General features: G+C 39.2%; 1 protein-coding gene across 1 annotated transcript in view; it reads left to right on the forward strand.

Annotated features, from left to right (window-relative positions):
- Positions 1-385: 385 nt before the first annotated feature.
- ARSJ (arylsulfatase family member J) overlaps positions 386-15,720 on the forward strand; it is an 86,803-nt gene continuing 71,468 nt past the window's right edge. The window contains exon 1 of the mRNA XM_027543742.1: positions 386-1,644. Coding sequence (XP_027399543.1) covers positions 1,244-1,644 — 401 coding nt within the window. The 5' untranslated portion in view covers positions 386-1,243. The remainder of the gene's footprint in view (positions 1,645-15,720) is intronic.

A 15,720-nucleotide genomic window follows, 5' to 3' on the forward strand; every position in this document is an offset into this window, starting at 1 on the left:
TCGGGATGGGTGAGCGGGATGTTGATCTGCAGACCCTGGAGGAAAAGCGCCCGCTTCCCTCTTCCCCATTCCCGCAGCCGTCTTCCCCTCTCGGAAGGACGGAAGGCAGTCCTCCTGGAGACCCAGGGAAGCTGTAGCCCGCGATCCCGCAGGGCTCAAGCAGCGAGCAGCACTGTCTCTCTGGCAAAGCCTCCCCTACCTCTTCCATCCTCCTCCCGGAAGGGAAAAAAGGCAAGATCGAACCTCTAAACCGACTTTACCCCTCCCCCTCTTCCTGGGGGAGCTGAAGCAGAAAGTACGGTTCTGTGATTCACTGGAGAGAAAAGAGGGTGGAGGCAGCAAAGAACTCCGAGTGCCAAAACTAAGCTGGTTAGCTGACAAAACGCACGCAGCTTGCAGCGCTTCCGCGGGTGCTCCAACCCCGCGGAGACCAAGCGTGCTTGGCGCGGAGCAGGCGCGGGGTCAGGGACCGATTTGCGCCCCGAGGGCTCCAGGGGCGAGGAGAAGTTCCTACAACGAAGGGGTGGTCAACGGTGGAGGGAGATCGGTTAAGCGGGGTGTTTTTTACTGATTTGGCCGCCTGGAGAGTGTCGGAGAGATTGGCAAACGCCTGGGAGAGGAAAGAGAAACAGAGCCCTGAAAGAGTGGAGAAAGTGATCAGGACTCCGGTTCACTGCCTGCAGCTCTTTATCTGCCTTGGCTAGTGCTTTTTATCGGCGGTTCAGCTTCCCAGTACTTTCCAGCTGAGGGGACTTCTAGACCGACGGTCGATCCCACATCCTTCAGTGCGCGCGCCTCCCAACTCCGCAAGACCCTCCTCACCTCCTCATCCTCGAGGGCGAAAAGTTCCGGCCACGAGTAGTTCCTGCCCAAGGTGATTTTCAGTTCCTTACTTGATTTTTTTGTTTTCCTCTTGGGAACTTTTGGGTGGAGGCTTTGACTTTTTGTGTGGAGGCTTTGACTTTTTGTGTGGAAGCTACTTTGGGGAGCGAGGAGGGGGGGAAAGTGCAATTTGATGGAGAAAAGCGACTCCTTGTTTTCTCACACGTCCCGTCCCTTAAGCCACCACTTCTAGAAGATTAAAGTTGTTGGACGTGGGGACAGCTGAGAGGAGAACAGGACTTCTTTCCAGGTGGAGCCCCTCCACCGCCTGTTGAGTCTGTTCCTCCTGCGTGCATGTGTGCGCCAGCGGCGGCGCGGGGTGCGTTGCTCTGCTTTGGAGTCTCAGCTGGGACCAGAGTGAATGGCCCCCAGGGGCTGCGCGGGGCCTCTGCCTCCGCCACCTTCTCCACAGACCTGGGTCTGGCCCAGAAAGATGCTAGCCATGGGGGCGCTGGCAGGCTTCTGGGTTCTCAGCCTCCTCACTTATGGTTACCTATCCTGGGGCCAGGGCTTGGAGGAGGAGGAAGAAGGGGCTTTGCGAGCTCAAACTGGAGAGAGACTGGAGCCCAGCGTAACTGCCCTGTCCCAGCCCCATCTCATTTTCATCCTAGCGGATGATCAGGGATTTAGAGATGTGGGTTACCATGGATCAGAGATAAAGACTCCCACCCTTGACAAGCTTGCTGCCGAAGGAGTTAAACTGGAGAACTACTATGTCCAGCCTATTTGCACACCGTCCAGGAGTCAGTTTATTACTGGAAAGTAAGTGTTACTTTATTCTTTGCAGATATCTTAAGCATTTAATTAAGATGCAGCTCCTAACTTAATGGAGTTGCAGTAAATATGGGAAACTAAATGAATGAATGAGTGAATGAATGGATGGATTTAATGCATTTAGCTGTGGTGGGTATTAAAATGGATGTCCTGTTGATGATCTTGAAAGTCTCCTCGCTAGATTAGTCTCATTTTCCTTACTCTCAGCCCGCTGTGAAGTGCGTTCAGAGTTTTAAAATGAGATCAGAACTTATAAACTCCCATCTACCAACCAGAGATCTCCAGAAGTGTTCCTTTCTAAATGGATTTTGGCTTTTGAGCTCTCTTAGATTTTGTTTCCGGTGTCAGAATTCCTAGTCACCGTCACTGGTAAGAGAAATAGACCAAAATTTTTCTGGACTCTTGGTTTATTTGTAAATCTAGGATTGAATAATCAAAGCCACAGGTAAGCACAGAGAGAAGAAGGGCAAAGAAACTTATGGAAGGCAGTGTAAAATCTGGTCAGTGTACATGGGACTCTGGGTCTTTGATAGGTAATTTTCTCTTACAAGATCATTGGGGAAGGCAATATGTAATCACCAAGACAGTTCTCAAAAAGGGGAGAAAATACAGTGGAAAATGCTCAGTATGAGTTAAAATTCATCCGAAGTCTTCCACTGTACCTCACATGTCTGGGGATTTTCTGATTAACTCTAAGAAAGATAAGATTATTTGGATGCTTAAGAAAGTGTTTTTAATATTATTGTTACTTTGCTAAATAGCTAAATCTCCTACTCAGGGCGTTCACTCATTCATATTTTTACTCTATCCTATCCGAATATAGGTTACTATAACTAGTTTGCTGGTCCAAATTCAGCCTGTGGAATGGAGATAAACTAGGAGACCCAGAGGTTTAGCTAGTGGACAGAGGTAGAAGAAAAGCCTTAGAGGTTTCAGTGAATGAGTCTTGTGATTTCAGTTTCAGGGTAGACTTGCTTCAGTGAAGTTGTTCTTGGAATTGGTTCCTGTAAGAGTAGCCAGTATCCATTGGAAAAATAAAGACTATTTTGTAGGAATCTCTGTCTTGCAGAGACTTTTGCTTACTACCCGATTTCCACTGCTTAGCAAACTGTCAGAAGTTAGCATCACTGCCAGAAAAAAAAAAAAAAAATCCAATCATTTCCTGTCTTGAGAGTGAGAGTAAAGAAGACTCACTGTACTTAAGAGTCATTCTAAAGGTTAACTGTGGCATCAGAAAGTCAGGGGCATTTGGTATTTATAAAGTAGCAGACTGTTGGCTAGAAAATAACAAGTCCATTTGATGGCCTGAGGGTCAAGTTCTTTATATCTAATCCCAAACATCCTTATATTTGGTATTTGAAATAAATTTGTCGTAAATGCTTCACTGAAACTCTTCGACTAAATTTATAGAATTTGGATTTATTCAGATAGCTAAGAGTAATTGAAAAACATATACCTAAATGGTATTAATTTATCTTTCACAATAGAACATTTAAGACTTTTTTTTTTCATCAAAAAACATCTAGTTCCTAAAGCATTATCTTGCACTGATAAAATATCTAGGTTTTTATCTTTCAATCTTGATGTTTAATTAATGACAGGAAGCAGAAGTCAAGGTGGAAATAAATTCTCATTTTTCTTTGTTGTCAAAGGTTGACTTTCCTGTCTTTTCAATGCAAACACCTCAGGAAAAGATTGATTCTCCTTGTTAAATTTTTCTGTTCAGTGTAACAAGTTGTGTAACTGTTTTATAGAAAAAAAGTTCAAATAATTACTGTGATTTGACTTAAATTTCTGTTTGAATTAAACAGTTGAAGACGTTTACACTTTCAGTTCTCCTTTTAGACAAATTGCTGGAACCTTCCTTAAATGAACACAGATGTAAGAAAGAAAGTGGTTATAGAAGCCTGGTTCTGGGTCTAATATTCATAATGCAAGCCCAGAAAATATGATCATTTGTCCTCTACATGGGTACTTTTCTATTATTTCTGGATCCTCTAAAGTTAATAGAAAACCTAAATTAACAAATTACATTAAGGGAAAGAACAGGTTATGTGGAATATGATAAAATTCAAAGACTGTCACATTTATGAAGGAAGAGTTGAAGTGATTGAAGCTGGAGCTACTTTTGATACTATTAACAAAACAATCCTGCCTTTATATTTTGCTGGAGTCAAAATGTAAAAATCTATTCCCTTATACTGTACATAGCTATGATAAATTCCAATTTCTTTAACAATTTACATCCTATCAGTCTGGCAATATTGAACATAAGCCAGCCTGTCAATAAGCATTCACTGTGTACAGATGCCATATTGGAACTGTGAGGAGCAAAGAAGTAAGCCCTAAGCTCTGGACCGTGACTCTCAAGTTTGTGCAAAAAGAATCAGCCCAACTGCTAGTAGCTGAAGTATAGTCTTCCAGCTTCAGTGGTCTGGGGTTGAGCCCAGAAATTAATAGTAATTTAACAAACGTATCCAGTTATTCTAATAATGATCCTAATATAAACTGAGTGTTAATATTAAACACTGGCATCTACTGAGCAGTTCCTGTGTTCCGAGATAAAGCATTTTTATCTCATTGAATCTTTCCAACAGTTCTATGAGGTGGTTGTTACTGTTATCCCTACTTTGAGTAGATGTGGCAGTCGATTCCAGGAGAGAGAGTAATGCAGACATTCTGTGTACTGGGCTTTGAGAAACAACACTGTAAGTGTTCAAAGTTAGACTGGAGATAGAAAGGTTGATTGAGAAAGCAGCTGCCTACATTTGATTTATTTCAAAGTAATTTTCCCACCTTTAAAAAAAAATAGTTTTTCAAATAAAGACATATAGCAATGACATCATTTCTTCTTAAAGAGAATATAATGAAGGCCTCAGAAGAATTATAAATTTTGCAAAATTTAGATGTGTTTTATGCAGACTTTAGAGTTGGAAAAACTGGCAATCTGAGCTGAATATATATCTTTGGCAATACTTTTTTGTTCTGACTATTTTGTTATTCATTTTTTCCCACTTGAAATACCATGATGATCATTTAACAAATGTAAAGATAAACCAAATAATGTGTATTTGTAATATGATATTTGATTTGATAAATTAAAAAAAAAAAAAACAAAAAAAACCCCTGCAACTCGCCAAGGGTAATCACGACCCAGCTTCTAACACTTTATTTTGCCTGTTTTTGAACTTCATATAAATAGAATGGTAGAAAAGGTATTTTTTAATGTCTGGCTTCTTTCTATTAACATTTTGTTGTAAAATTCACCCATATTGTCAGCTGGAGTTATAATCCACTTATTCTCATCAGTGAATAGTGTTCTTTTATATAAATATACTATATTTATTCTTCCATTCTGTTGAATGACATGTGGGTTTTTTTGGTGTTGGGCCATTATTAATAGTGCTGCCATAAACATACTTGCATATATTTTTGGTGAATATATTTGTATGTGTCTAGGGTATCTATCAAAAAGCAGGATTACTGGATAATTGGAATATATATATATATATACACACACATATATATACACACACACACAGTTTTTGTAGATACTTCCTAGCACTTACCTAAAGTGGCTCAGCCACCATATATTCTCATTAGCGACGGAAAGTTTGCTTCACATTATTGCTAACACTGGTTGGTATCTCTTTCATTTTAGTCATTTTGGTTATTATGCACTGGTATACCATTATGGTTTGGTTTGTATTTCCCTGGTGACTGAAGAAATTGAGCATATTTCATATTTTTATGGACTGGATATTTACTTGTATCTGATTTTTTGCCTGAGTTTTCATTAGGTGATTGCTTTTCCTTATTGATTTGTGGTAGTTATTTTTATATTCTATTCCTTTGTCAGATATTTGAATTGCAAATGACCTCTCCCATTCTGTGACTTTTTTTCACTTTCTTAATGTTTTTTGATGAACAGAGGGTTTTAAATTTATTATAGGCTTATTTATAATCTTTTTCTTGATGTCCTATTTAAGGTATCTTTGACTAAATCAAGATCATTACAATGGTCTTTTAAAAAATTTTTATAGTCTTCTTTTTGTTTCCATCTATAATTCATCTGGAATTAATTTCTAATGTGGTATAAATCAGGATTCAAACCAACTGTTTTCCATATGTAAACTCACTTAATCCACACTATTTATTAGAAATATACTTTCTCCACTTTACCACAGTGTCATCTTTTTCATAAACCAGAAAAGGTATGTGTTTGGGTCTGTTTCTGGACTCTATTCTACACCGTTCAGTTCAGTTCAGTTCAGTCGCTCAGTCGTGTCCGACTCTTTGCGACCCCATGAATCACAGCACACCAGGCCTCCCTGTCCATCACCAACTCCCGGAGTTCACTCAGACTCACGTCCATCGAGTCAGTGATGGCATCCAGCCATCTCATCCTCTGTCCCCTTCTCCTTCTGCCCCCAATCTCTCCCAGCATCAGAGACTTTTCCAATGAGTCAACTCTTCGCATGAGGTGGCCAAAGTACTGGAGTTTCAGCTTTAGCATCAGTCCTTCCAAGGAAATCCCAGGGCTGATCTCCTTCAGAATGGACTGGTTGGATGTCCTTGCAGTCCAAGGGACTCTCAAGAGTCTTCTCCAACACCACAGTTCAAAAGCATCTATACCGTTAACGCTGTCCATTCTTCTGCCAATCCTACATTCCCTTAACTATTGTAGCTCTATAATAAATATTGATATTTGTAATGTAAGTCCTTTTACTTGCTCTTCTTCCAAATTGCCTAAGCTATTCTTTACTAGTTCATTCATTTTCATATGAAAGAAGGGAGGGTATAGATGTACAGATTCAAAGAAGTTGAAGGATTTGGTTTTGGAGAATATGAGGTAGTTCTCTTCTGATTATTCTACTTTCTAAGTGAAATAATAAATGAGTTCATTAGATGAGAATGAGAATCTTAAGGTTGAAAGACAGATAGAAAATATTCTAGGAGAGTGAGAAAGTGAATTAAGTAGAGAAGTGCTGTAAAAATACTGGGGCCACGACGAGAACCCATTTGAGATCTGCGGCCATAAATTTAAACAGAGACCAGTCCTCGCTTGTTTTTCTTACACCATGTTCAGGTGTGTGAGTGCAGAAGAAGCTCTGTTGAAGAGGTGGATTTCACTAGATTTGGAGCTTTGCCAAGCGAATAGAGTAGGTCTTTAGACTCTAAACTTGGCAAAGGAAAGAGGAAGACTATAAGCAGTGTATATTCTTTTAAAAAGTGCCAGGGTCAATGGATTGTCTGTCTAGGGTTGAAGTGAGGACACTACAGTCAACTTGGAAAACTGGAAAGGTAGATAATGATGGTTGAAGAAATGCATGCTGAAGCAAAATTTTATAAGTAGTGCAGTTTTTAGAAATGATAGGAGAATCGTGAGATGGAGGATAAAGCTTTAGAAGTGAAGGCAAGGTGTGAGACAGACATGGAGTTGATGGATCACTTGGGTGGATATTTGAACCATTAAGAACAATGGGAGAAATTGTATTAAAGAGCACAGTAAGCTAGTTGCTGGAATCTGACTGGAAGCAGAGAGAGGGCAGGGCCTGGAATTGGAGGACTCTAATAGGAAAGATTGTTGTTGTTTAGTTCTCTTAAGTTGTATCTGACTCTTTGTGACCCCATGGACTGTAGCTCCTCGGAATCCTCTGTCCATGGAATCCTCCAGGCAAGAATACTGCAGTGGGTCGCCATTTCCTTCTCCAGGGGGATCAAACCCACATCTCCTGCATTGGCTGGCAGATTCTTTACCACTGAGCCATCGGGGAAGCCCATAATAGGAAAGATAATGAGCCTCTGATCTGTTGCCTGACTTTTCAAAAAAGTTGAGCCTTTAAAAAGAAATAGGAGCCAAACCATGTAGAAGTGCCACTAGGAAAATACCCAATCCCTGCTTCGGAATGCTTGATAATTGGCCTGTGGGTAGAAGAATCATCTTAAGTTGAGAGGATAACCAGCAGTCAGCCAGAGCAACAAGATGGAAGGAATGTCCAGGAAACAGATGAGGTCATAGAGGATTTTGCTGATGACAGATTTTTAGTAACAGAAGGCTCTTTGGAAAGAAGGAGTTAAGAGGGGAGAAGGATTTAATCAGAGCAGAGAATATACAGTGATATATATAGAGAGAGATTAGACTCTGAGTGAAAGATACATTGTAAAGATTGGAGAAAGACTGCAGTTCTTGTGAAGATTGAAATAAAAGGAGCTGAAAAGCATGGTGAGAATTTTTCCAGATGATCTCTTAGGAAATATGTGTCAAGTTGTAATTACAGCTTCTTTCTAGAGATTGACTGAGCGGGGCCTCCTCCCTATCCATAGCCAGCTACTGCAGCCACACTGTACAGTCAGGCACACAGTCAGATCTGGGGGTTTTGTCCAGAAAGACAAGATCTGTGTTGGCTTTTTGCAGTGGGCTGTAGCAGCAAGAAAATGTGTCTTCCAGTAGTTTAGAAACTATTGGTTTCAGATATGAAATTGTCAGCTAACAATTACCCCAGTAATGAAAACCTTGAAAGAGTAATTGAACTCTTTTGATATCAACCAGAGTCTTGGCCTTCTCCAGTCAATAGAAATTGACTAAAGGCCAGATAAGAAATTCAGGCAAGGCTTTACTGGGGCTCCTGTGCTGGCTGCAGGAAGGAGCAAAATAAGTAACAAGATCCATTGCTCCTCCCCCAAGGAGAGGGGGCAGGCTTATTCCTTATATGGATTGAAGGTAGGGGTGTGTCCAGGGGGGTCAGACTGGAGGAGTGGCTTAGATGGTTTGCCCACCCCTTTGTGGTATTGAGTGCAGGGTGCATGCACAGTACCCTGTTTTTGCTCCTGGCTCTTCAGAAATGGCAGTTTTGGTAGGCGGGGGGAGGGTTGTCTTTTTGTATCTTTTTGTGCAGAATTTGCCCCAGGGGCACAGGCACACAGTTATTTTTAGTCCTATATTGTTTCTTTATATTTTGTAGCTTGAAGAGAGGTGTGTCCAGGTACAAACATTACAGCCCTGAAGCAAAGAGTCCCAGGACCCAGCCTGGGAGAAAGATTCAAGAAAGCAAAGGTTTCCTGATCGTTCCATTTCACAGACATGTGATACATACACACAATATCCACCCCCCCCACACACACTTAGATTGTAAACATCAAGGATCATGCATGCTTCTTCCATCCATTTCTTTTCTCCAAGACCTAGTTTTAAATAGTGTTATACACCCTAAAAGTACACAATAAATACCAGTTACTAAGAGTTCACTTATTGCATTCATAAATATTTAAATAATACGTAAACATTTAGAAAAATGTTTGTAGTTGGAGAAGTTTGGAAGGAACACTTTGGCTTTGGAACATGAATGTTAATAGCAAATGGCCTGCATGACTTTAAAAACCTCACATATCCATTTCAAAAAGAATGGCTCAATAGATGACACCATTCAACAAATAGCTGTCTCTTCCTGTTTTACCATATGGATTTTCCTGGCAGTAGAATCAGAGTCAAGTAAGCTATCTTGCACACCCTTCTGATCAAAGACCCTACTTATAAATGAGTCTTTTTAAAAAGACACCCTTTGAAATGAATTCCTATTCAGGTAAATCTGATGAGTTTCCTGAATGGCTGTCCTGTAAGGTGTAAATTTATCCAGGTGCTGAAGTTCAGATCATTTTGTTTCATCCTTATGACCTCTCCCAGAGATCAAAGACAAGGGAGGAACCAAAAGGCTTGGAACTCCTGCTTCTAGTAGGAGCTCAGCATGGAAACTTTATTTCAAAGTTTCGTTTCGTTTGGACTTTTTACTATAGCAATATTATGGAATTCATTTTTATGTAGTCTTTTTCTGTATTTTACTTTGATATAATTAGAGTGTGTAGCAATGTTCTTTTCTCATTCCAGATATTAAATATTCCCAAGAGTGTAACTTCATTGAGACATTCATTTCCCTGTGTGCTTTATTACAAAAAAGAATTTTTGTCCCTCCTGCTTTTCCTCCTCTCTCTCCCTAATTCACCCACCACATTTACTTTACTGGGACATGACTCATTATATCACCAGCCTCAGCAAACTAGGGTCTCTAGTTCCCAATGACTACCGCAGAATGGGGAAGGAAAGTGATTTTTACTGAGGGCTTCCTTGTGCTGGTTGCTTTTCAAACATCCTGTCATTTGACCTTCACATCACCCTGAGGGTAAAATATTTTTATAATTTTGACAAATATTTATCAAATATTTAACAAATACCCTCATTTTATAGGTATCTGAATGTTTTAGAGAAATTATGTAAGTTTTTGGTGTTCACACAGCTTCTAAGCAGCAGAACATGTATTGGAATCTAAACTCGTGTGGCTTCAACGACATCCTTGCTGTTTTCATCACCGCATTCCTTCTGCCATGAAATTTGTAAATACCTTAGTCCGGTCTTCGAAAACAATTTTAGCCTTATCTTTCTTTATCTTTAAACTCTGTACTCCAGCGAAAAGAATGATTCACTGTTTCTCGAGCATGTCTCATACGTGACTTTCTCCCTCCTTTTGCACAGACTGTTTCCACTCCTTGGAATTCACATCCTATCTCACTTGGCCCTAATGCCAGTCGCTCATTAAGACTCGGCTAAAATACCACCTTTCCTATACAGGTTTCCATGATTCCTTAGCCAGAAATATTTATTCCAGTGATGACCTTACATAATTCTTTCTGTTACTGTCTTATTAGGCACGATTTTCCACCTCGTTCACACGCTGGTCCCCTGAGTGGCAAGGCTGATTTATTACCTCCATAAATTTCACAGCAGCCAACCCAGTGCTTTGTACAAACAGGCATGAAGAATGAATGAATGAAAAGATGAATAAACAATTATGTATTTCCCTCTGGCAGACCATGTGACACAGCAGAAATAACAGAATATAGTGAGGAAATCTGAATACAGTTCTGATTTAGGAAAGTCCAGACTATGACCTTGAATGAGTAATTTAATCTTTTGGAGACTCTATGATTTTATCTATAGAATAGGAGTAATGACAATCTCAAAGGTTGTAGCACTTAACTGAGATAACATATGAGGAAAATAATTGGAAAACTTTGAAGTATTATATAATTTTTAAGTAAAAATTCCTCTATATTTAGAACTATATCTCCTTAATGTTTAACTGAGATAACATATGAGGAAAATAATTGGAAAACTCTCAAGTATTATATAATTTTTAAGTAAAAATTCCTCTATATTTAGAACTATATCTCCTTAATGTTTAATCACTGACTTTAAAAGAACTGACTACTTGTTCTTTTTAAAAGCTGTGTGTGTACTCATATCTCTTTTCCAATTTCAATCTATAAGTACAAAAATTTTCAAGTAAATCCCTTATATTTCAATTTTAATCTATTTTATCCATCACAGTTTTTCATATGATATTTTTAGTTCTGAAATGTCCAAGAAGGTGATTAGGGCTCTATTTTTCTTTTAAGTTTCTGCACTTGGAGGTTGTATGTGTTGCTGTTGGTTGTCACGCTTGGCGTGTTGCTCTCATCATGCTTGGCAGAATCTGTTGGAACCCTGCTAAGCCTGTGACAAGCAAAGCCAGATGTATGTTTAAACAGTAACATTAAGAGTACCACACTAAATGAGAATTAAAAGTTGGGTAGTGGAAAGGCCAGTGATTAATTATTTCAAATTCCTTCAATCAACAGTAATTTAAAAACATTTTATTGAATATAATTCTGTAACTTATTTATGTTTGCGTGCTAGCTTAGCTTAACCCAGGGATGACCACTCAGTAGGTGTGCAATAAAGAGTTTTAAATTAAGATTTTGTTCTAGGCTTTGTGGTGACTGGAATTTCGTGTGCTTTATGATCACTATTTCATTACCTCTTAAATGATTATACTGCCTGCACCATTTGAATCCACAGTGCACACTAAGACCTGAGTGAAATCTCTGTCAAAATCACACAGTCAAAATTATGCCACTCGCTGCATAAAATCTTTTAGAAGCTGCCATTACCTGTAGACTAAAGCCCAATTCCTAACTATTTCATATCAGGACCTTCAAAATCTGGCCTCTGACAAGATTCTGGTACAGTCTCCTAACACTTTCCCCTTTATACCCTCTTTGGATTATCACTGCCAGGATACCAAAGCTATTCCCCTTAAAGCCCTGTTCCCTTCTAAGCAGAATTCGCTTTTCTAGAATGTTCTTCATTGTCTCCTGGAAAAATACAATTGCATCCTTCCCGACCATCTACGTCCCCCATCTCCCCTCCATCACTTCTTTGATCATTTACACCTTTATACACAGGTACACGTTTTTGGGCCTATATAAGATGCAGCAGTCAGTACACAAGTGATAAAATTCTTAGAATTCAAAGGCATGTTGCACACACCTTTTTCCAACAAAGAACATTGTTGATCATTTTAAAGTAATGAATGGGGACTCTTCTCTCCACTGACCAGATCATGTCTCTATCATATGGTGAGTATCAGTCTACCAAGTACCTGGGCTTGGCGGAGAGAAAAGCCAGAAAATGATTATTAAGTCATTGTCCTCTTGCTGAGGAGTACATTGATTGCTTTCTCAATACTTGGTTGTTCTCCAACTTGTTGGAGGAAGAAAGGAAGTAGCCCTGGATGAGAAAAAGGCTGGGGAAACGGACAAGATCCTGTGAGAGTACTGGACTGTTCCATGCACAGTGTCCAGACAAACTGGATAAGCATAATTTGGCAACATTCAGTGTCTGAGAAGGTCCAAGTGAGTAAGTGGGCATAGAAGCAGATGTCTGAGTGACAGCCAGTATTTGATTAAATTAAATTCATGATCACAGATCCAAAATATGCACACAAGAACGCCCAGTGATCCTTTAATCACTGGGCGCTTTTCTGTTCAGTGTGCCCAATTCTTCAGAACTTTCAAGATTTCAAGTATGTGTCCAGTTCTTCAGAATTGTATCCTCTAGTTTGTGTCCAATTCTTCAAGATTTCTCATCTCAAGCTGCCAATATCCCCTCATCAGCTCACTGCTTTACTTCAAAATTCCATTGAGAGAAAAGAAGCAATAGGGAATTATCTCTTTCATATTGCTATGCTATGCTATGCTAAGTCACTTCATTCGTGTCCGACTCTTTGTGACCCCAGAGATGGCAGCACATCAGGCTCCCCCATCCCTGGGGTTCTCCAGGCAAGAACACTGGAGTGGGTTGCCATTTCCTTCTCCAATGCATGAAAGTGAAAAGAGAAAGTGAAGTCACTCAGTCGTGTCCGACTCCTAGCGACCCCATGGACTGCAGCCCACCAGGCTCCTCCATTCATGGGATTTTCCAGGCAAGTGTACTGGAGTGGGGTGCCATTCTTTCACATTACCAGTACAAAATTTCCGAACCCAGTGGCAGCAGTAGCCACGTTGTCTGCTTTCCTTCCTCCAGTAGGCATTGAAGTACTTGCATCTGTCAGACACACACCTCCCAGAGCTCCTTGCCTCCTTAGACACTTGATTCTTAAATTTTACGCTTTTTCTCTTTTATTGTTAAATGTTTTAATCTCCACAAAATCATTTTCATCTGCATGTGAATGAATTTTAGTTCCTTGCATCCACAAACAAAAACATGAAAAAAAGTTAATTGACCCAATTTCTCTGCTCTCCCACCTAGCAAAAATTCATGAGTTATCTATACTTGGGAACTCCATTCTAAATTATTAATTCATACTACATTAATCTATAGTTAAATCTGTCAATCTACATTTATCAATAATTATCAATCGATATTATACTATAGTTATAAATATATTGCAATATTATAATTATCAATGTTTATTACAATTGTGATAATATAATCTAATACTATAATGTTAATTGTATTAATGTATGCCATAATAATGTATACTATAATGTTAATGTATACTATAGGTGATCAAAATTTTAAGATTTTCAATCTGTAATTAGAAATTTACAGAAAGATTATGCCATAATCTTGGATCTGAAAAACTCAAGAAGTTTTTAATTGCTTTATTAGACTTAATAATTATCTTTGAGATTGAATTTCATGAGGTTAAAGACCATGTTATATCTTTTGAACACATCAAGTTCTTACAGAAGATAAAGCCATAATAAATATATAATAAATTTATGTGAACTGAGTAATTCATATTCATCAATTAAAGTTTAATTTAGATTTTTTGAACACTCTTAAAAGTATCAGTTCAAATACCTAAAATCAGTTTTTTACTTTGAGTCTTGTTTGGGTGTCTTTATAATGCTATAAAATTAATATAACTATACATTTTTATAGCTAAATGATTTAGTTGAAGATAAAATCTTAGACGTAGAGATGTGACATTTATTTGGAACTTAAGTATTATTTGGCATATATATTTTATATGTGTATATTAATATATAATACAATTTTCTAAATTATATGAGGGCATCAGAGGGCAGACACACTGAAACCATACTCACAGAAAACTAGTCAATCTAATCACACTAGGACTACAGCCTTGTCTAACTCAATGAAACTAAGCCATGCCCATGGGGCAACCCAAGATGGGTGGGTCATGATGGAGAGATCTGACAGAATGTGGTCCACTGGAGAAGGGAATGGCAAACCACTTCAGTATTCTTGCCTTGAGAACCCCATGAATAGTATGAAAAGGCAAAATGATAGGATACTGAAAGAGGAACTCCCCAGGTCAGTAGGTGCCCAGTATGCTACTGGAGATCAGTGGAGAAATAACTCCAGAAAGAATGAAGGGATGGAGCCAAAGCAAAAAGAATACCCAGCTGTGGATGTGACTGGTGATAGAAGCAAGGTCCGATGCTGTAAAGAGCAATATTGCATAGGAACCTGGAATGTCAGGTCCATGAATCAAGGCAAGTTGGAAGTGGTCAAACAAGAAATGGCAAGAGTGAATGTCGACATTCTAGGAATCAGCGAACTCAAATGGACTGGAATGGGTGAATTTAACTCAGATGACCATTGTATCTACTACTGCGGGCAGGAATCCCTCAGAAGAAATGGAGTGGCCATCATGGTCAACAAAAGAGTCCAAAATGCAGTACTTGGATGCAATCTCAAAAACGACAGAATGATCTCTGTTCGTTTCCAAGGCAAACCATTCAATATCACAGTAATCCAAGCCTATGCCCAAACCAGTAATGCTGAAGAAGCTGAAGTTGAACGGTTCTATGAAGACCTACAAGACATTTTTAGGACTAACACCCCAAAAAGATGTCCTTTTCATTATAGGGGACTGGAATGCAAAAGTAGGGAGTCAAGAAACACCTGGAGTAACAAGCAGATTTGGTCTTGGAATGCGGAATGAAGCAGGGCAAAGACTAATAGAGTTTTGCCAAGAAAATGCACTGGTCATAACAAACACCCTCTTCCGCAACACAAGAGAAGATTCTACACATGGACATCACCAGATGGTCAACACCGAAATCAGATTGATTATATTCTTTGCAGCCAAAGATGGAGAAGCTCTATACAGTCAGCAAAGACAAAACCAGGAGCTGACTGTGGCTCAGATCATGAACTCCTTATTGCAAAATTCAGACTTAAATTGAAGAAAGTAAAGAAAACCACTAGACCATTCAGGTATGACCTAAATCAAATCCCTTATAATTATACAGTGGAAGTGAGAAATAGATTTAAGGGCCTAGATCTGATAGAGTGCCTGGTGAACTATGCAATGAGGTTTGTGACATTGTATAGGAGACAGGGATCAAGACCATCCCCATGGAAAAGAAGTGCACAAAAGCAAAATGGCTGTCTGGGAGGCATTACAAATAGCTGTGAAAAGAAGAGAAGTGAAAAGCAAAGGAGAAAAGGAAAGATATAAGCATCTGAATGCAGAGTTCCGAAGAATAGCAAGAAGAGATAAGAAAGCCTTCTTCAGCGATCAATACAAAGAAATAGAGGAAAACAACAGAATAGGAAAGACTAGAGGTCTCTTCAAGAAAATTAGAGGTACCAAGGGAACGTTTCATGCAAAGATGGGCTCGATAAAGGCCAGAAATGGTATGGACCTAACAGAAGCAGAATATATTAAGAAGAGATGGCAAGAATACACAGAAGAACTGTACAAAAAAGAT

The sequence above is a fragment of the Bos indicus x Bos taurus genome, chromosome 6 (genome assembly GCF_003369695.1).
Source record: "Bos indicus x Bos taurus breed Angus x Brahman F1 hybrid chromosome 6, Bos_hybrid_MaternalHap_v2.0, whole genome shotgun sequence".
NCBI classification, from domain to species: domain Eukaryota; kingdom Metazoa; phylum Chordata; class Mammalia; order Artiodactyla; family Bovidae; genus Bos; species Bos indicus x Bos taurus.